The 22,683-nt window shown below is 40.8% G+C and overlaps 1 protein-coding gene and 1 long non-coding RNA gene across 2 annotated transcripts; one reads left to right on the top strand and one right to left on the bottom strand.

Annotated features, from left to right (window-relative positions):
- Positions 1-648: 648 nt before the first annotated feature.
- BEST3 (bestrophin 3) lies at positions 649-22,638 on the top strand. The gene is made up of 10 exons (XM_064419478.1): positions 649-1,154; positions 4,857-5,026; positions 6,716-6,810; positions 7,341-7,574; positions 12,683-12,837; positions 13,545-13,622; positions 13,995-14,147; positions 17,361-17,441; positions 18,755-18,906; positions 21,280-22,638. Exons 2-10 carry the CDS (start codon positions 4,875-4,877, stop codon positions 22,184-22,186), a joined length of 2,007 nt encoding a protein of 668 aa, XP_064275548.1. The 5' UTR covers positions 649-1,154; positions 4,857-4,874; the 3' UTR covers positions 22,187-22,638.
- Positions 5,685-10,101, bottom strand: LOC135300232 (uncharacterized). The gene is made up of 3 exons (XR_010362095.1): positions 9,574-10,101; positions 8,611-8,737; positions 5,685-5,865 (listed from the first exon to the last, which is right to left on the bottom strand). It is a non-coding gene; the product is annotated as an uncharacterized LOC135300232 (long non-coding RNA).
- Positions 22,639-22,683: the final 45 nt, after the last annotated feature.

Below are 22,683 nucleotides of genomic sequence, written 5' to 3'. Positions count from 1 at the left end.
CTTTGACATCAAAGTGTCTTTCTTCGGCCATTAACAACAAGAAGAAAGTAAACAATGGCAGAAACTTCCATTCTTTCTGGGAGAGTTTTAATTAAATAAAATGCTTCAAATAGCTTAATGCGACTCAGGCAGGGGGGAAAACCTTTCATCATAAAATGAATTAAATCTATAAATTTTGCTTATTCTTTTCCCCTGCATATTTTTTTTCATTTATTTCACAGTCACATTATTTCATTCTCTGCTGAAGTTTATGACAACATTATATGATATCTCCTGGGCTTTCACAGTCTATCACCTTTTACAGCTCACTCTTAATGCCATAGGTCATAAAAGACAGAGTTCATCTCATTTTACAAAGGGGAAAAGGGAAAGAAGTCCTACATAAAACATCCAGTTGCAGAAGGATTTTCACGTGCTGAAATATACAGTTGTGAATAGGTCCACTGAGGCTTTTGGTACCAGCAGCTCTGCCTGTTTTGAGGGATTTCTACAGCATGCCCCAGAGACCTGATTTCCCAAATCAAATCAGCAAAGCAGAAATGCAGCAAATGCTGTGCTCCAGGGTGGGACCAAGGTGCAGCTGGGGAACATTTTCAGGTTTGGTGGGGTTGTCTCTGGTCTTCCTATTCAGATGTAGTTAATCAGTGCTGTTCATTGATGTGTCTTCACAGGACCATGTTAGAGACATATCACTTTTCAAGACAAGTCTCAGAACAAAATGCTCCCTTCTTGCCCATGCCATTTTGGAGGAAATAAAATGCAAAAAAATCCTGTATGTGCCAGCCAAAACCATTGCAAGATTCTTCATTCAAATGAAAGAGGTCCTTCCGATGGCAAGTGGCGTTATAATTATAGACTAGAAAAGAGCAAGATCAGCAGCTGCTGCTGCTGCTGCTGCTTGCGTTTGTTCCCTGTGTAACTGACAGGACAGAGTACTTGGCAAAAACAGACTTCCAGAAGTGGAAAGACATTTTAACCCCTGTTCTTGTCAGTCCACTCCTCCTAGGGCTCAGCAGCAGCAACCCCTTGCTTCAGGTTAAGGGAAGAGCAAGGTGATTTTTGCAGATCTGAAGGGGACTTGATTTAGGACGTCTGAAAAAGAGGAAGGGTCCAGGATTTGCCTTCGGGCTTGGATTGCTGAATCAAAATAGCAGGTCAGTGGATACAGCGTAAGCTTAATATGTTTTTATAGTTGGCTTAACTCAAATCTCTCTCACTCACTTTCTCTTCTATGCCGAAAACTAAAAAATAAGGTGAACAATGACAAGGGGTAAGTCTGCATAGAGGTATTATTTATTTATATATTCTGTAAAAAGCCTTTCATGGTCAGTTAGGAAACATTGATGGCTGTTATTTTGTACTGTGGTTTCTCTCTGAATCCTAATGCATCCTGAAATTCTCAGCCAGGCAAAAATCCCATTTACAATTGGGTTCAATATTAACAGAGAGGACGCACTTATATTTTTAGCTGTTTATGCCTAAGGTCTTCTGATGATCTTTGCAAATGTGGAAGAATATATAACTCACATTTCAGTCTGTGCTTGAGAAAGTTTCAGAAAGTAAATAAACACTGAGTAAAAAAAAAAAAAAAGCATTATCATAAATATGAGTCAAGGTCTGTACAGGCATCAAATGGGCATAACTTGTGTTATGTTCTCAAAACTCACAAATCCATACCAGCAAAAAGCCTAGCCCTATATTTGCTGATTAATTTAAGGGCAGCATGATAATTAGAAATGTTTTTGGAGACACTGGTGCCTGTGGTATCTGATCTAATGTACTCTGTCCTGCTTCAGCCCTGGCCAAAAGAGTGCTTAGGAAGGAATGTGCTGGGGGGCATCGTTATGCTTTGCTCTTCCTGTCCATCTCAGTTTTTAGCTTTTTAATTTCCTGTGGCCATAAGTAATGTAGGAAGGACTCTCTGCCAACATGCTGCCCATGAACCAAGGGCCTGGGACCACTGTGCAAGAGTCAGAGTCAGCGCAAGGCTTTGCGCCAAAACTTCCCATTGCAAGGGGAAGCCATACCTAAAGGGTTGTAGTTGTTCTCAGAGGAAAAAAAAGAAAAAAAAAAACAAATGCAGATTTAAATTTGTGTTTGCTGTGTTGAGAAATCTAACCAGACAAATACATATCTGTCTTTCATAACTTTGAATAGTCAAAATTGTTCTGTAATCGCCTAATCTGACCTAATGTGTATTTTAAGACTTTGAATTATATTATCCTGAGGTCCCTATATGAACCCAATGATAAATGTTAAGGAAAGCATTTGCTTAGCAGGAGGATAAAACAGAGTGTGCGATAGGCAAGGAAAGGCAAGGAAATCAAGGCACCAAAGCCTAAAATTCCTGCAACAGTCCCACTTTTCTTTGCCCCATTTCAGAGGCAGAAAGAATAAGCAGGACCATCCAGTGTCTTCCAAGAATTTCTATTCAGTCAAGGGCATTGAGTAAGTTGCTAAGAGATGGCTGGAATGTGATTAAATGAAATATAGTTGCTACAGGCAGACAAATAGAATTTGGTGGATAAAAATATTTTACCAGTCTAATGCATGGGGAAATATTCTTAATCCTGATTCCTGTTATCACTACAACACTGCATTTGTGGCCAAAGCCAATCTACCAGGTCTTGCACAACAGGATTTCTTCAGGTCTATAGAGAAGGTAGACCCACTTTGTCCAGCTTAGCTGCTGACCAGTTTTTGGCACTTCCCACTTTCTGATAGCTGGGAGGAAGGAATCCTTCCTGAACCTCTAATGCAGAAACCAAGTCAAGTTTTTGACACTGATGGCTGCCTTCCTGTAGAGATACAGAATCTCCAAGAGTGTTGCAAGGAATCTTTTTTCCTCTATGGCCCACAACAGATGCCCAGATACCAGGAGAGACCAGCAGAACCCCTCACCCCTCCCTGTCTCAGTTATGTGAATTCTTCCTGAAGGTCATCTTCTGCCCTACAATTTGCCCTCAGCTTAAAGATCCTAAACAAGAGGGTCTATCCAGTCCCCTGTTCTGTTATTTGGCTGCCCCCACAGTTAGCAGTTTATGTTTCATTTCATCCTGCATTTGTCTAACTTCATCCTCTCTGTGGCCCTGTGTTGTGCTGAGGGTCTGGGTTCTTGCCAAGCTACAAGCCCTCCCATTATCAGACATCTTTTCTAGATCTAAGTCCCTGCTGGAGATTTCCCACTGGCAATTTCCATGACAAAGTGGATATTAATGGGGAGATAGAGACACACTTATTGGTGGCATGGCTTGAACACATACTCCACACATCAATGGGCAAGATCTAAAGGCTCCTACAATAGTTTCAGGAAGCACAGTATATTTCTAAGCTTTTTTTTACCCCATTCCTCCCCTATAGCCCAGCCACAGATTTCTTTCATTGTTCATAAAGTCCCACTTTTGCTGGACAATGGACATCTTTGTCTCCATTTTCTTAAGCATTGCATCCTGACCACAAGATTTTTTGCAGACAGGACTGCATTTCCATGCATGCCAGTCAGACAAGTTGGCTCTTGCATTGAACTTCTTGGAGTACAACAATGACAACAAAAAATTTAAAAGTCTGTGCCAAGGCTCAGGAAAAGAAAAAGTATGATCTGGATTCTAATGACCGAAATCTATGCCTTTTTTTTTTTTAAAGAAAGAAATAAAAAAGGCAACACAAAAAATAATCTTTAGACCATGCTGGCAAAATGTCAAGCAGTCATTCTACAAAGGAAAAGAGACAGCCTGTCAGCAATACAAGGCTTATGGTGTCTTTTCCCTGCTGATTCCCTTGGTGACTAAAACCAAAACTGGCACTTTTACAGGTGAATTTTAATGACTTACATTATGCTCTGCATCAGAGACATAGCCAAGATGCACAAAATATTTGTCATCTATTAACTAGTACAGATTTTTCTCCCCCACCCCCCAATAAATTTGCTGCAGTGGCATCAAGAATAATATTTGTGATACACAGTAACTTTCTTGAGATTTTGTTCTTGTCTTAATTAGTCTCTTTCTTGCATGCTGTATGAAACTGCTTTCATTCACATTTGGATCTAGGATTTGTTTTGTAAGCATATGAAAGTTCCTGCAGCATCTCCCTGCACTGGGTAAGCGAGTACCAAACCCAGCACAAAGTATTTACCTGTGTATTTTCAGTTGTACTTTAATTACACTGTGTCTCACACTACCTACCTGAGGAGCCCTAGGGCTGTTTTGCATGGCCCTGCAATGCTGAAATATTGAGGAGTAAATCTAGCTGCCAAGGAAAGAAATAACATCATTCCCCAGCTGATTTCAGCTGCTGTCGTAACTCTTAATGAAAGAGGCAGTCTCCAAACCTCATTTGTTTTTTCAATTATTATATTTACCACAGCCAACTAAAAATACTGGCTGGGGATGTACATGCATTTGTGGAATTTAGCTTTACTGCTATTACCAAGAAGCTGAAATTTTTTGAAAAAAAAGTCGAGAAAATTTGTTTCCTATTCTTTGCTCACACTAGAGTGGAGCAAACTGAGTGTAAGCAGAGACTGCAGAGGTGTAATATGTCCCTGCCACTGCCACCCAGAAAGGTGGCCAAATTCAGTGCTAACTGCTGGGTTTGGGTGGTCATTGACATAAAGCCCAAATACAGCCTTGCATCAGTCAATCTGCAGGTCTCAACAGAGCTTGTAACTGCAAGATTTTTATTTTTCCCTCTTTATAGATATATGAATACAAACACCATGTATTTATGTACACATATTTTATATATTTAAATTTACATGTATATCCGTGTATCTGTCTGTACAAGGATACATTCAGGTTAGGATATATGCTGTTTAAAATATTGTTGGTGTCCTGCTTCTCTTCTACTGTTTCTAGGCCCAGCCTACCACGACGATGACAGTCACTTATTCCAGCAAAGTAGCAAATGCCACTTTCTTTGGATTTCACAGATTACTCCTAAGGTGGAAAGGCAGCATCTACAAATTGCTGTACAGAGAATTTATTGTTTTTGCTACTCTTTACACAGCGATAAGTGTATTATACAGGTACACTCTTTCCAATTCACATCTCATTAAATGTTATGCTGAAGTTTCAGACTTCCTAGCGTTAGGCTGAAGTTACTTGGGGGGAGGTTACTCTTTACTGTCTTTTCCTTGTTACTCTTTACTGTCTTTTCCTTGGACATTTTCCAATGTGCTTACCTTTCCATGTTTACTTTATGGTTCTAGAGGAAATATGTAGTGTCAATACTGTTTAACATATTCAGCTGATTGTACTTTTAGGCTAGCATTGAGCAACCATCCTACTGAAGTCAGACTAAATAAAAACTCAGAGCAAGCCTAAGTTATACAGCTTTTGTCATTCTGACATTGAGCTGTCAGTTGTGAGCATGCCTCCCTGCTTTAGATCAAAGATACAGACCTTTTGTCCTCCCTGCAGAACTCTGTCTTTGGTTGCTCAGTGGGAATTTAACAACACTGAGAGGTAATCATTTTGGAGTGAAGTTACATAGCCAGGAAAAACAAAGTTTTGCTTCAAGCTAGGAAGGCATGCAAACTTGATTTTAAAGCTTACAAAGAACCAAGTAAAACTGCATGGAAGCCAGACATGGTTATTGTCTGTCACCCAGCACCTGGGAGGAATACATTAAAAGAAGAATTGGTTTTTCCATCAAGGTGTGAATTAAACACCGTATGACAGATGTAATGCATCAATTAGTACAGTGAAACTTTTAATTGATGAAGTACATTACATAGAAGTATCAAAATTATGCTTCAGTTCTAACCGTGATCTCTAATTAGATCTCTGCTTTTTTGGATGCAAGGAGAAAATGAGCTTCAGTTTTCCTCTGATTAATCACTATTTTTTGCTCAGTAATCTATACCTGTAAACAAAGAAAAATAATTACAGCATTAATATGTCAAGGAACACCAAAGTCTCACAGTTATTTAAATTAATCTAGTTTTATTGAATTGTCAGGCAATTGATGACTATGGTAAATATACCACCATGTAGAAAGCTTTCTATATGTGCTCCAGTTTATTACACAATTGTAAGCACAACCCACCAAATATTTGTAATATGATCCTTTTATAAGAAATCAAAGAATAACTGTAATACTTACCTATACAAATAAAAAAAATTATACTGAAGCTTGTTGTATTTCATGAGATACTTTTTCCCGTGGGCAGAAGCTACTACCATGGCCCATTTGCTATCATTTGGTGAATATTTTCCTGATTGCAAAATACAGTTGTATTTTAATCTTGTGGAAAAGAAAAAATTCATAGGAGTAAGAATTTTTTAAAAATGGTGCAACAATGCAACATTTTAAAATCAGAGGAATTTGATTGTTAACCTTTTGCAATTCAAGCAGGCCTGAGCATTTCCATGAAGTACCACTCCGGAAAAGGAGACTAAGCTCTACTTGCAGACTTAGAGCTTGCTGTCATCTTTGGGACAGCAAACTGATTCTCCAAACATATTGATCCAATAGTAGTGCCATTCAAATTAGTGCTGAGAAAACTACAAAAACCAGGGAATAATACTATTGTTTCCTCCAGCTTCTTTAATACTTGCCAGCAGTGTTCAGACCTTTACCTTTAAGAATTTGCTTGAAGGCAGTAGCCAAGATTGCTCCCCAGTGTATATATCTGATTATTTATACGTGTTTGCACTTAGTAGCTAGTGCCAGAATATTATGGAAGAACAGATACATTTTATTTTTGCTGCAGATTTTTTCTTACAGGTAGCCAAAAACGCTTCTTTGAAAAATTATCAATTTACTGTGACAAATATGCTGAACAAATCCCAGTAACTTTTGTTCTTGGTAAGTACCGGTTAAATGTTAAATTATTCTTCAACTATATCTCTGTTCAGGCATTTTGTGAATGTTGGTGCATGGAAGCATTTCAGAGCTGAGGGGCATGTGGGAGGTTAGAGGTTCACAATAATCATGTGCTTCCAACAGGCCTTCTCAAGTTCAAGTTGTTTTTGTCACATCAACATTTATGCTCATGTTTTAATATACTAACAAGAAAGGTTTCCATATATCTAGATCATGCCCACTTACACTGATACCTTGTACCTGATCTCCCAATGAAATAAATTCACCCTAAGTTTTACTACAGAAGAGGAAATTTGGAATTTCATGGGTATGAGATACTCAGCTAGAATATTACACTGCAATGCCCATTAAATAATTAGTATTTATTGCATCCTGGTTTTGACATGGCTTATTGCATTTATTCTGGGAAATGCAGCAGCTTAATGATATGAACAACACTCTGCAAATTTAAAAAAAAAAAGTAACTGAAATCCTGATAAGCACTGGACTTGTTTTTTCCTTCTAACCCTCAGGTTTCTATGTAACTTTGGTGGTGAATCGCTGGTGGAACCAGTTTGTGAACTTGCCTTGGCCAGATCGCCTGATGCTGCTCATCTCCAGCTGCGTGCAGGGCAGGGATGAGTACGGGCGCCTGTTAAGGAGGACTCTCATGCGCTATGTGAATTTAACCTCTCTGCTGATCTTTCGCTCTGTCAGCACCGCTGTGTACAAAAGGTTCCCCACCATGGACCATGTGGTTGGAGCAGGTACTGCACTTTGCCTCCCCAAAATTTATTTTCTTTTCTCTCGGAGGTTGGGGCTCAGGGAGAGAAGGAACCAGCCTCATTTTTTCTTTCCTGTGGCCCCATGTGTGCCTCATACTAAACCACCTCAAAGAAATCACCTTTTTGTTATTGAATTTGTTAACGAGTTTGACAGTCTTATGTGAATCTGCTTTCAGACCCCATGGAGGCAATAGGCCTGCCTTAAACACTCAGGCATATAGAGCAAGTACAACATCCTCTAAAGAACAAAAAAACCCCAGAGTTGCAATACAGTATGATGCAGTAGGAATGGTGACTTGTCATAGGCATTGCCCAATGTCTGGGATATAACCTGGTCTGGTGTATCAGAGACTGATCTCTGCAGGTGCTTCACAAGTACAGCTTTATCTCAATTTTTATTTAAGTAGAAATGTGCAATCTATTAAAAATGTGCTATTTTAATAGATTGCACATTTTAACTGTTGTGATTTACTCAAAAAACTCCTCAGCCTCAAGGGTTTTTTCATTGTATTGAAAAACTTACTTTAAACTTAGTTTTTCAAGGATAACTAAGTATTAAACATGACTTTATTTTCTGTTTCTTTCAATAACAGTGAGTGTAATGATGGTGAAAAGAGTTCAGCTGTGTAACACTTTGTCTATCAGGGACTGACTGCTCAGTATTTAAAGGCAAGGTGTGGCACTGTGCCTTCTGGCTGGCATGGTCAGTGCCAGAGGTAGAATAGCAATGCAAAGATATGGGGATCTGTTCCAAATAGAAGTCAAGTTTTCTACTGAATGTCTTGACTTTCTCAAAATTATTCCTTTGGCAGAGATTAGTAAGCAAAGTTGTAGCAAGTTAAAATATGCAGTGTAATATACATATACACATTTCAACTATGTGTGAGAAGCTTTAGATATTAAAAAAAAAATGCCAGGCAGAATGCACCAATCTTCCTGAAAAAACCTCAAACCATTTATGTAGGATTCATTGAATTGTAAAGCTCTCTTCTTTGTGCTGTGCAACAAAACTGTTTACCTGAGTCAGTGAGAGGTCAAGGAAGCTTCTGTCACTGTCCCCAGCAATCTGCTTCTATTATACACTGGAAAATTACAACATTTCCAGGCAGCTAATCCAGCTCTGCCTCCCTATTGCTAAAGACAATCTGTTCCAAAGAGACAGAATGTCACAGCATTGTACCAAAATTGTAGACTGGAAAGCAAGTTTTGATTGTTGGTTTTTTTAACAGTGAAAAATCTTCTACTGTAAACTGTGTATAAGAGTATAGACAGTGTAGCCAGCTCTGGATTTCAGTACTTTTTTTTGTAGGTTTTAATGCATATTGTGCTGCAGAGTTTTTATTGATGCAGTACCGAGATTTTCAGGGTATATTTTGCTCCTGTTAACATCCAGTGACTTGGACAATACTCTGCAATCATCCCCTCCCTAGCTCCCTGTGGCATTGCATATCAGAGTGCATGGGAGGGAGGCATTTAATATGAATGTGAGCAGCACAAATCTGATACTTACAGCACAGTCATCATTGAAACAACTTATGACGATTTTGCATTTTGCTATCAAACTGTGAACTGCCATGAGATAACTATTGCTACACACTTCTCTTTTCAGCAAATGAGCTGCTTAAATTCATAGATTTTAAATTTAAGGACAGTGCTACAATGATCTAGTCTGGCTCATCCATAACACAAGGCACAAAAGCTTGCTAGCAGCATCCTTTATCATGCTGCAATTTCTGACTGAGCTGTAATACCTTCGAGGAATGCAATCAGCCCAGATTTAAAATTCAGATGGATATACTGGAGACTACACTGCATCCTAGGTGACCAGATAATCACAACAGTAAACTTGCTGTTGAAGAGTGACATCTTATTCTCAGTCTGAACTTGCACACTGCTATCTTCTATTCACTGGGTTTTGCAATAGGTTTGGGTTCTTCTCTTTTTAATTAGAAGAAAATATACTTTTCTCCTCAATAGTTACTCGTTAGTAGACTGCATAAAGGCTTGAATGAAACTCAGGATCTTCACGAGCTGTAGGCTCTTCCTATAGGATGCAGTTTTGAGTGCTGGACCTTCCTTCTGACTCTTTTTCATGTTTTAACACTCTTTGTGGAACTGTAGGACAGTAGTTCCATGTGGATTCACTCCTTTGTGATGCTGACTGCTGGTGCACACATGTTGTGAGTGTCACATGCCTAGCAGCTGTCCTGAGCACAGCAAGCACATTGGCTGCAAGGTGCAAGGGGGAAGTTGGGTCCTCAAGAAAACAACTGTTAAAAAACAGAGTAATGGGTGAGCAGCTGAGCAGAGAGCACCCCAAAAGAGCTGATGGGAAACACTGAAGAGAAACATGAGGTGTGAGCTCAGCAACATGAATATCTATGGGTGGCTGAAGACTGCAGTCCCAAATCCTCTACTGGAAGGAAGCAGCTAAATTAACCCTCTCCCACATAACACAGAAGCAGAAAATTAAACTTTATCTACTTGATCATGTTCCTTCTTCTCTAACCACTAGTATTAAAAATATTTCATGTGAATAACCTGAATCAATCTTGTCTCAAACCATTGAGTTTTGACAGGAGAACTGAATACACTTTGAATCACTCATGAGTGATTTTGTCCCAGCCAGGCTTGTGTTCTCATCAATAATTTTCCTGTAATATCTCTTTGGCTGACACTGTTCGCATTAGAATCCTTTGATTGTTTATTGATTGCACTCCATGTCACTCTTCTGATACTTTCACAGGGATTCAGTGCCCTGTCATTCCTTAGATCATCCTTTTCATGATCCTGGCACGATGCTTGACAAATATTTCCCATTTTCTGGAGCTACTTCAGCCTTCTAGTGCTTGTCAAAACCAGTATTCTTGTTTATAGAGTTTCTTGGTTAATTCTTTGAATACTCCTAAATAAAAATAGCATGACCATATTTAGAAACCGCGTAATTTTAATAATTGACATTTTATATCCTCCCTTATATTTAATGGATTATAAAGTGTTTCCTTACCACTGCAATAACAGTGAGCTATTCTGAACTGTATGTTGTCTGTATTGCCAGCAGTAAAAGCAATCCAGAATTAATACTTTCTGCAATAATAATAGTAGTCATTATTAAAAAATATTAATACAAACACTTCAATGCCAGTTTGAACTTAATCATTAAAAAAAATCAGACTTTGTTGATCTTTCTGAACAGAAGGTGCCCAATTTCAGTGGAAAGCTGAACTGATCCTTGCTGTTCTTTGTGACCCCTGCAGGCTGAGTCTTTCCAGAGCCTCCAAGTGACTTGCATCCAGTGTTTATTCCAGACTCATTTCTTTGTTTTTCTGTCTGTCTGTTTCAGCCTGACAGAAGCATCTTTTCCTGTCCTGTAATAAGCAGGCTGGCTGGCCTTTAGTTTTAAAGGCAGCCTGAAAGACTGACTTTTAGGAGTCAGGAACCATGACTAGCAGGTTAATTTGTCTGGTTGCCTGATTATTTCTGTGAAGTTGATTATGAGAAGAGGCTGCAAAATGCCCAGGGAACTTTCAAAAGCTTTATCTTATTCTGCTCTGAAATTTTATGATACTGCATGAATACTGTCTCTTGCTGCTGAATATTTCCTCTTCCACAGTTTTTTCTGTCCTGTCCTTGCCTTCCTTCTCAGCAGTTGCAGTATTTCATACCTCCTGTGTAGGCTTGTTCCAACTGTACAATAGTGACATTTTCCTCAGCAACAGAATATTCAAGATCACTGTGTTTAGGAAATCTCCATTAATTTAATTCACATTTCTATGCAACACAACTGAGTTTCTATATATTTATTCGATTGCTGTGTCATGTGTCATTAGCAATGATAGCCATAATGGACATATTCTTACTCATTGGAGTCTACTGTCAATTCTCTTACTGAATTTTCAGGATTCAAACTTGTAATTGGTTGGCTGAGCCCCCTATTTTGGGGCTGTCATGTTACTAATTTTGTCTTATTTCAGAGCTAATGTCAATACAACAAAAGAAGCTTTATACCACATGATAGTTGTCACATACCGGAGCAAAAACTAAATCCGCCAAACATGACAATTGCTCCAATACCAGAAAATCCAGAATTTGGACAAAGGAAAATGTGAATTTTCTGAGGTTGTTTTTGCCAAAGCCTGGGTGGAAGGAGGACAGCAAAGCAGACCTTTCTTCCCCAGAGGGGTAGAGGTGTTGCTCCAAAAGCCCGCTGCTCCCTTGCCAGTCCCAGGCAGAGACTGGCTCTGGTGCAGGATTTGTCACACGCAGCCCTGGCTCCCTGGTTATGTGACCTTGGACTGGCTTGCAGCAGGGGGAAGCAGGGCTTCACAAGGCAGGAGAGCTCTTCAGGAAACCTAATACCTTCCCAGCTCCCCAGCAAGGCAAATTGCCAGGCAGAGAGCATCTTCAGCTGACAGCCCCACAGCATGTCACCTGGCCCTGTGTCCCCTTAGCAGCGGGATTTCTGTGCATGACTCCCTCTTCATCTCTTTGCATGCTTTCATAACCCCAAAGAAAACATCAAACAATCTGTCAGGGAAGTAGTTCACTGGCAGAAGGCACACACTGTTGGGCTTTGTTTCGTGCATGCACTTGTATCCTCTGTTGCTTGCTCACTGCTTTTCAGATATAACAAAAAATTATCAGAATCAGGTCATATAACTGCCCTTACAATATGTCAAAATGCTTCTGAAAGCCATCATTGGTGAAAAATGTTTCTTGACTGATATGTCCAGTTCCTTATTTTTCTGAAAGCAGAATATGAAACTAGAGAGTAATTTGTACAATTCTTAGTATTCTCTGTTTCTACCATCTGTCAGCAGTTAGATATAAGAACACAGTAATAGCAAATTATTGCCTATACTGGTAAAGAGGAATAGCATAGGTAATTAATAGAAAAAGAAGTTATTTCAAGCAAGATGTGTCCGGGATTTTTTTTTAAGAGGAGGTTACTAGTTAGAATTATAAGTTGTGTTTAGCAGAGTTCTATGCAAATATTACATAAACAGATAAAAATATATTTCAAATGTATAGAATCAGTAGTACTGAAAGCATAAAATATATTAAGGTTGGGGTTTTTTTTTTGTAAATAGGTTTTATGACAAAATATGAAAGAAAACTTTTTGATGATCTTAAGTCTCCACATCTGAAATACTGGGTCCCATTTGTCTGGTTTGGAAATTTGGCATCAAAGGCACGAAAGGAGGGAAGAATTCGAGACAGTGTGGATCTGCAGACACTGATGAATGTAAGTAGAAAAAGGAAATCTACAAAAAACTAATCTGAAATTGCTGTGTTGCTTTTCACTTACATGACTGGTTTTATTTAGTATGCACAGATCTCCTGTGTCATCTAAATGACCTTACTCAGGATTTATCCCTCTTTTCGTTGTGTACCAATGCACATTTAAACACGCAGCAGCATTCACCTGGATTCTTTTTAATATGACTAAGAAGGTATTGCAAGAAGCAAAAAATTGATGAGTAAAAGATATTGTAACATCACTCTAAATTCATACTTGTCCTGTTGCTAAAAATATGAGACGTGAGAATAATTTGACATTTTGAAGATCTTATTACCAGCTTCAGAGAAGATAATCTCCCTGAATATTTCATTATGTGGTAAAATATCCTTTCTATGATGTAATATATTCTCTTTCATGTATTACTAAACTGTGAATAAAACAGAAGCAGAAGATGAATTGTGATGAAATAGAAAGTATACTAAGCACTCCCACTGCATAAACCAAGTCAATATTCAAATGGGGTGCTGGGTACCATTATAGTATCAATTTATATGTACTATACTTTCTTTTCCCCCTGTCCTTTTATATGTGCAAAAATGAACTGCAACAAAATATTTACAATCTAGAATTGTATCCCATGGAATTTTATTTTGTTGTGGTTTCTTGCTGGTTGGTTTTGTTTTTGTTTTGGTTTTTTTTTTCCCTTTCAGGAGATGAATAAGTACCGGTCTTGGTGTAGCCTTTTGTTTGGTTATGACTGGGTTGGAATTCCACTGGTCTATACCCAGGTACTGAACTATTATTCTGTAGAAAGTTCAAAACACAATTTCCATAACAGGGGGGTTGGTGCCAAGCATTCATGGCAAAAAACATTCATAGCCCCAACCTGAGCCTCTGAGATACTGAGCACTGGTTCACTTGCACAGGATCATGGAGGCCTGGCTAACTATTTAAGGCATATTTAATGCAGAGATGTTTTGAAGATCTTGCATCATCTGGAAGAGGGGAGGGAAGCACTGAAATGCTTTTCTGCTTCCTGAGTGTCCTTCCTGGCCATAATTACTCCTGTGGTCTCTGAATTTGCCATACCTCCTAGAGATTTATAAATTATATGGGTTGCCTTACAGTTCATTATTTCAATGAAGCTCTGTTCCTTGCAGGTTGTTACTCTCGCAGTCTATACCTTTTTCTTTGCCTGCCTGATAGGGCGTCAATTTTTGGATACTGACCAAGGGTACCAGGGACATGACTTAGATATTTACATTCCAATCTTCACACTGCTGCAGTTCTTCTTCTATGCAGGATGGCTCAAGGTAAACTGGCTTTCTGCACAGGTGATGGGGGAACCCTCCCTGGGGGCGGGTCAAGGTGTCAGATCTGTGACACACATGTAAAATCTCCAGTGAATCCTGAAGTTACCCAGAGGTGAATTCAGTGTGAAGTGTTCTATGGTCATATGGAGATATCATGCAATGCATTTTTAATTCCACCTGACAGACTGTATGGTAAGAAATGGTCACGAATCTGAAAGCCCATTTTAGTAGCACCAATGCCACAACTCCCTAAGGTCTCAGGATTTGAGCTATTAAGTGACAGAAAAGAGATTAAAAAACCCTTTCTCCCACTCCATTCTGCAATGGGGAACTATGGCTGCATCAGCTGAAAGAGATATATATGAATGATACTGCTGTTAACCTCATCAGATGCTGGCACTTAAAGGTCCCCAGTTCCAGAGGGCTATGAAAGAGTGACAGACAATGTTGGCTAGAACTCCACTGCATAAAAATGTTCATTAAGACGAAGAGTAGTAGAGGAATTGGATGCTGCCCATCAGCCTGTTGATGACTGCTGGCTAATCTACCACAATCAATCTGATAGCTGAGTAATTAAGCCACATACCTCAAGGTGATTCTCTCCTCTGAAACAGACTTGCTGGAAAAAAGTTTCATTGGGGTCCATGTACATTAGATTTCCTTTCGTGTTTATTAATCATGGATGGAAACATAGAGCCAACTCTTCTGTTAGAATATAACTTTTGTGTTAGAATATAAATTGAACATGGTTAGCTGTAGACACGCCTTCCCACAGCCAGCTCCAAAGGGCAGAGTAGAGAAGGCAGCACACCAAGCTGGCAGCTTGTGAGGAAAAGTAAAGTGCGTGCAGGACAAGCTCCTCTAGTGTTGTGTCCTAGGAAATGAGGGGGGAAAGGATTTGCTGCATAGGGACCAGCCTGGATGGGAGTGGGAGAGAGAGGAAGGGAGGGTGGTACAGTGAAGGTAGCAACTTCTGCAGAAAAGTGAGGCTTTATCTGTAGGCAGTGTCTTCCCATTATACTAGAGGGTTAAAAACTGTAAGCTGTTCCTCTTGACTGCCCTGCTGGTGCCCCTGGGGAAATGGGTTTTCCTTCTTCAGCACCCAAGGATGTTTATAGAATCTCCCCCTATAGTTAGGCTCGAGCTTCCAGCCATCTCCTGGCTGTGGCAGGTATGAGATGCCATTGTAACTGAAAAATATTCTGCATAAGGAAATTAAAGAGAGGAGAAGAAGTTTTTGAAAGTTAATAAAGTTAATTTAATATCAGCAGAGTTTCCTCAGGCTGGGGGTTTGTCCAAACCTCCAGTGCCCCAAGTCAGGATATTTTTGTCTTGAAGGTTACAGCCACTTTCCTGCTGAGAGTGTTGGACTTTTGGCTGCCAGGCAGCAAAAAGGGCCCTGAGGTATTGACTTCCAGTAACTTGGCAATTCCTCAGAAATAATGGGTAAACTGAGCTCATTCCTTGGCCTCAAGCCTGATCTGAAATACCTATAATACAGGGCCAAAGTTCCCCATTACATGAGGCACTTCTAAATCCCCATTTTCTTTACAGGGACAGATGAACTGTCCAAAGGCAGAGTTTAGTTGTCCATTGCTACACTCCTTTCTGGAGAATAAAGTCATGTCTCACCTGCCAGAACCAGGTCAGCTAAAAAAAAGCCACCATCACTATTTGCTCTGTCCCAGTCCTCACTTTTTTAAGCTCACGTGATAGGTTTTATGGTGGAATTTTTGGTGGTGGTCCACTGGCTTACACGAAGCTGATCCATGTCTTCCCTGGAGAGCCACAACACAGACTGTGTTCTGGTTCCTCCCTTTTGCAGCACTTTCATAGCTGCACCCAGAATTTAATACCACGTGAACGAGTGTGAGCAGAGGTGACGCCTGTGTCCCTTCATTGCTGCCACCTTACAGGTGTTTTTGTAGTGTAAATCTACTCAGCAGTTCTTTTGTCGTGTGCCAGTGCTGGCCTGGCAGCTGGTGGCCTCAGAGAGTCAGCAAGTGCTTATCCACAGGTACAGCCTAGAGGCACATAGGACAAATATGCAGGGAGCAACTGCTTTACATCTGTAAGTTATTTAGATCATAGCTGTCCATAGTGAGGTTAATGAACAGGACTGTTTAATCATACAGTTGCTTTACCCATACCCACTTTAAATCAAGGACCTGGCTGCTGCTCCTGTGTATGGCCCTGGTGATCACAAGGAAGGCTTGGAAGGGTTATCAAGAATGTGATGAGCTCTAAATCCAGGGCTTAAAAAGATAAACAGAAGGAGAAAAGAGTAGAGGGTGAGGATACTTCATGTCAGTGTACCAAGAAACTAGAGAACTGAGAAGCAGTCTGAAATTCCTAAAATTTTTTTTTTATTTAAACTTTTTTTTCTTCCAATGTACTTTAGTGACCACAGGGGTGGGGGGCAGTCTCTGTGGGTTTTTTCACTGGATATGGGGAGCCAGAAAGGGTACCTTTCCAGACTACTTCCCAGACTAAGGTACCTCACCACAAATGCGTCTGAGCTCACTGTTTGATTGTGTCCTCCACAGGATGAGCTTCTGCCCTGCAGTTTCAGCCACTTCAGGTACAGAAACCCAAGTCAGCAGGCTGAATTAAAGAACCAGACTCAGGTTCTGTCTCTGGGATTTGGCTAGCATGATGCAGAGTTGACTTGAGTCACCTTTTTTTTGTACGCTGCTTTTCCTCAAAAGCCATGGAAGGTTGCCATTGGGGCTAATGCTGATAAAGAAGTAGGGGCTGAGGGCTTAGGTGGAGAGATGAGCTCTACTCCCTCCAGCAGACTCCAGCTGCAAGGCTTGGGAATACTGACCCCATGGGCTGGTGGACTATTGCAGACAACAGTGCAATAACAGAGCCTCTAGCTGCTAAACCATTCATTTAAATGAGCCAAAGACAACAGTAAGGAAAGGTAATGACTATTGGATGTGACAATTACCTTGGCCCAGACATGTCTCTGTTCCCAGCAGGCCAGCACTGACAATTGTGATTGACAGCACCAGCGAGGCACAGAGATATGAATCTACAGTGAAAGCAAGCTGTTCCTTCGCTAGGCTGGCAGAGCAATCGCACAGGAGCTCAAGCCATGATTGCAAGTGACAGGCAGGGAGAGAGAGAAAAATCCAATCCTACTTTCTCTGCAGCAGTAGTCCTGACATGGCATGCCAACCTCTTTTCACTGTCTCGTTTTCTTTCCAGGTCGCTGAACAACTCATTAATCCCTTTGGAGAAGATGATGATGATTTTGAAACTAACTGGTGCATCGATAGAAATTTACAGGTTGCTGTTGTTATTTCTACTTCCAGCTTTACTTTACCATAGGTTATCATTACATCTAATACTATGTCTTAAATTGAGGAAAAAATCAGGGCAACAAGTGCTAGCAAAACATATTCTTTCCCTGAAGGACCACCTGTGGCTGTGATCCACAGAGTTTGTTTTCACAAGCTAATTCATCTTGATTTTGGTATTTGGCATTTACAATGCCTGACTAAACATGCAAACAGCTGACCTTAAAATTATAAAACCACTCTATGCCTGGAAAAACATGTAATGTAGGTCAATCCTGCAAAATCCAAAATTCATTCCCACATAAATAAGAACATATTTTGCTAATCTGAAAGTCTTGAGATTAAAATATTGCATATGAACCTTCCTTTAAAAAGAAAGGCAGCAAAAATAGCAAAAACACTAAGCAGGGCCCTGAACTAATAAGCAGGGCCAGTACCATGACTCATGTTGGGATGCTGTCACCCACCTGTGGTCAGCACAGGAGCCAGTGTCCCCAGTTGCACGGCCTGTGAGGTGACAAGGGTACAGTTTTATTCCAGTTACCCCTGATTCCCAAAGAGCCCTGGCTGTTGTGCTGTCAAGGAGCTCAGAGACATGCGGAGGTCCCACAGCACCGTGCTGCTCCCCTTGCCTAGAGCCAAGCACAGGGCTGGCTGAGCTGCTGTCACACTCCACTCCAGGAAAGCAGCGCCCAGGAGTTAGGGGGAGCAAGGGCCAAACAACCACCAATTTAAGCAAAGTAACCAGAGTAAGCCGTGCAGGTATGTGCAAGAATGGGAAAGGACTTCACATGGACAAAGATACTCTCTAGGTTAGCACCATGTCAGGATACTCACGCTACTGTGCCCTAGAGCCTGTTGTGTAAAATTTATTAGAAGGATGTTCAGATACTTGATTTGGATACTTGATGTCTTAAACTGGCAATGAAGCCTATCAGAGAGGTTCTTGACCTCTGGACACTTCAAGGAGCACATGTGTAATACTTTACACAGATTTTCCATAGAACACGAAGGATCACATCTAACTCATTATATGTGTGGGAAGGACTTCAATCTGGCACAAATATCCTTGCAGTACAGAAGATTCAAGTTATGATAAAATTTATTCTTTCATGAGTATGGGCAGATATGGGGGGTTTATTTTGTAATACTGAGTCTCTTCCTAATGCCCAAGCCATCATACACAGCTTATATTAAAGGGTTTCTGAAGGAAATGTTGACCCAGGGAGTATAAAGCAGATTATTTCATATATTCTGCTATGTTGAAAGTGACATGATTTATGCAAAAAAAAAAAATTTAAGGTTTCACTTCTGGCTGTGGATGAGATGCACATGAACTTGCCAAGGATGGAGAAAGATATTTACTGGAATGATACCTCTGCCCGCCCACCCTACACAAAAGCAGCTGCTGATTACTGTATTCCTTCCTTCCTTGGATCGACTATTGAAATGGGGTGAGTGGCACTAAGGGTCCTGAATGCCATCAGACAGGTCACACCCCGACAGTCTGCACTGACTGGCAGACAGTCAGTGCAGGGATGTGGGCTCTGACAATACTTCCAGCGGAGAAGATGGAAATGGGCAAAGAAATTAGGAGGGAGTGGACAGGCTGGTGTTGGTGGGAGGATGTCTCCAGTGGTCCATGTGTTCATCCAAGTTGTGCACGCATATCTTAAACTGTGTAATCAGTAAATAGAGCGTGTTTGCAGGGAGGGTTTGTTGATAGTCTCTGAACACATTTGTTGATAGTCTCTGAGCACAGGATGATACTGAAGACAGTGACTGACTTATCTTAATAATACTTGCTTTGCTACAGCTTCTTCATGCATCCCCAATTAGCAAAACAGCTATCCCTTTGTTCATTTAGTTAGCAGAAAACAGTTGAAATCAGTCCAGATTTTTGTGAAGATCAACAAGAAATCATCTTAAATGTTTTATGACTTTTCACTAACTAATAACCCTGGCATGGAAGTTGAGAAGGCCAGATTTTGTGAAGGTATGAAGAGGATTTATTTGCAGAGATCAACAAAGCACAACAGTTACAAAGAATAGAGGGTATGGGATTGCCCCCTGTTGTCAGGATCTATATGAGGAATCAGTGACAGGCCAGTTAGCTTAGGAGCTGTTAGTTTAAATGCTTGTGACATGCTGTAATGCAGACAGGTCAATAAGAATAAATGCCATCATGCCTGAGAAAATACCAGCCAAGTAGATGTTCCCATCTGAAAACCTTTTTAAAAACTTTACAGACATTTTTTACTTTTAAAATTATCTCAAGATATTTACATTTTTCCCATCATCTCCCACCTTTATCAAAATAAAATGTCTTTAATTTTTTGCCTCATTTGGCCTCAAAATTGTGGTTTTCTCATTTTTGTTCTTTTTTTTTTTCATTTTTGCATGCATTCTACTACAAAGGACAATGGTTTATCACACACAGCCATTTCAGAAGTTATTTCCTTCTGAAAAAAAACCAAAACTATAAAATGGCAAAAAGAAAAGAAGGAAGTAAAAAAAACTAAAGAAAATTGCATAGAATATAATTTATTTTAAGGTAATTTCTAGGGCGGAAAGGTGGCAAAGAAGAAACATCATTAAGTCTGCAAACAATTTTTTAATAAAAAATTACTTCACACAAAAAATTAAGGAAGGAAAGAATGAGAAATAGCTCCCTGATAGCCCCTGTGGAATGCAAACAGCTCTGATGTGTTGACTTTTTATTAATTATCTTCTCATGTGAACTGATTCTCTGTTCATATCTCTAAAAATTATGGATTACTCTTACACAAACTTCAAAAACAAGCTCTAAAAATTCTTCCAAGTCCAAAGCAAATGTATAAAACCTGAGCCAAAACCCAAAGTCTTCTCCAGTCACCTCAAGCTAACATCTGAAACAAGTTGCCTAAAGAGGTGGTAGGTGTCCCATTCCTGCAGACATTGCAGGCCAGGCTGGATGGGGCCATGAGCAGCCTGATCTAGTTGAAGGTGTCCCTGCTCAGCACAGGGAGGATGGATTAGCTGCTGTTAAAGGTCCCTTCCAACATAAACTATATTTATGTATTCTATGATCTTCACAAATGCTGGATGAAGTTCCTCTGTCCCTCCAGGATAGTGTTGTGCCCATGCTCTGTGCCTCAGGTTTGGCCCAAGCCCCTCTGCCATTGCTGTCCTTAGGACAGGTAACTGGGCCAGCTTGGCTTGCCCAGACTGCACTGTCAGTGACGTGTGCTGAATTCACTGGCATGTGCAGCAATAGCTGTTCTCATGAAGCACCGAGGCTGTGCAGGAGAAGACTACCAGGTACAGGTGAGACCTTCAGACACACTGTCACGCCCCAGAAGTAAGTGAAATTTGGCCATCTGAGTAATTTCAACATTTTTTGAAACTGTTGTCCTCTGTTTCCAGCAGTAGCTTTTTCACTGTTGCTATTTTTGCCTGAAGGATTCTCCTGAAAAAGTAACTACAGCACTGAGTAGGGTTTCTTTCTCCCCTTTCCCTCACCCTGAGCACAAGCCTAACCATGTGGAGATGCCTCAGAAGGCTGCAGCTCAAATAAGAAAGGGTGCCAGATGCCTGGCTGGATGCCCTCCCAGCCTGGTCCATAGGAGAAGCGACATCTGGATGTGGAGAGTTCTTTGTGGGATCTGACTGATTCAAAGGCACAGACACTCCTTCCTGGCACCCTCATGCTTTTCTTCCTTCTCTTTAGGGACACACTAGGGCCTTGGTTCCTATGTCTTGGGTTCCTATGTCTGAGACAGAGGGATAAATGTGTATAGATGCTTCCTGTATTTAAGTGACATGTACTACCTGGCTTTACTTGGCAGGCTGGCTGATACTGAATTTCTCTATGGGGAAGAGTGGCCTTGGGAAGAGGAGAAACACCAGAGACAGTACTCAGTTTTGAGAAGAGTCAAGAGGTTTCTCAGCGTCCATGAGAGTCCTTCATACCCCACTCACCAGCGCTACAGTCGGCAGACGAGTGAGAATTCGGTGTTTTTCCCAGCAGATGAAAAAGGGCACATCAGACGGCTGCAGGAAATGCACACAAGAGGGAGGCACTCTACCTTAAGCTTCAAGAAGAGACATGAAGGAGTTTCCAGAAGTAACAGACTTCATGGTAGCCGAGAGCTAGGACCCATAACAGAAACCTCAAGGAACGAGGCACAGTTTGGTGACAGTGATACCTCATCTGAGGCAACCAGGCCAGTTCCTGAGGTGATAGTTTCTGAAGCCCAGGAGATTGAACCTGATGTGGTGGACAAACCAGACCTGCCAGCAGAGCGCTCCGCAAGCATGCCAGAAGAGAAGCTCCAAAGGATCATAGCTGAGGCAAATGTGGCTCTTCTGAACCAACACTTTTTCCCCCCAGAAATGACTCCATACCTCTCAAGTTCAGAGGTGCATCAGTCACTTCCTAGTGTGATAGGAGAGCCCAAACACGAGCCCCAGGTTAGTAACATAGCTGGTCTCATAACAGATCATGAGAGAAACCTGCAGCGATGGAGTTTACCAAGCTTCCATAGTCCTAGTACAGCATCAAATGCTGACGCTGCACCACCTTCCACAGATTCTGAGACAACTTCACAGGAAAGGACATTCAGTGATGGAAAAAATGGCACTTCTGCTTGTGCTCCACAAACATTTGAGATGCAGGACTTATGGGAAAACCTGGACAGTAAAGAAACAGCCATAGTAGAATTTTCTAATGAGGAGAGTGAAAGAAAACTTTGACCATTCTTCCTCTGGGTTTGACTGAACTTCTTGTCTTCCCTTAATCATGGTTATCACACAAATTTGCTGAATGTGCGGAAGGGCAGACTCAGTACTCAGAAAAATCATGAACAAGATCCAACAGAGGAGTTGGGCACCTAAATAGGAGGCATTGTGTTGACGTATTTTAAGCCACTTGGTCACTGGCTTGAAATCTGTGACCCTGTGGGAAATACACTTACAGGGAGTACTGGGAACCTCAGGATGTATATGGCAGTGAGCTGTGTAGGCAAAACTAGAGGAAACACTAAGGTTATCAGAAGAGTGGGTATGGTTCTGTCTGCTTTGGATATACACTGAACTCTGCTGCCTTTGTCTGCTCCATCAGCTTAAGGTCCATGACATCCCTGTAAGATCTCCCAACAGTTTTGGTTTCTACTCAAGTGGCTCAAAGGCAAGATGAAGGTCCAGTCCTTTTTCAGCCTGGAGAGATTCAGCCCATCATCTCTCACTGTCTG

Source organism: Passer domesticus, chromosome 5 (assembly GCF_036417665.1).
Source record: "Passer domesticus isolate bPasDom1 chromosome 5, bPasDom1.hap1, whole genome shotgun sequence".
Classification (NCBI taxonomy): Eukaryota; Metazoa; Chordata; class Aves; order Passeriformes; family Passeridae; genus Passer; species Passer domesticus.
Note: the sequence above shows the minus strand (reverse complement) of the source record. Positions and strands in the feature narration are given on the sequence as shown.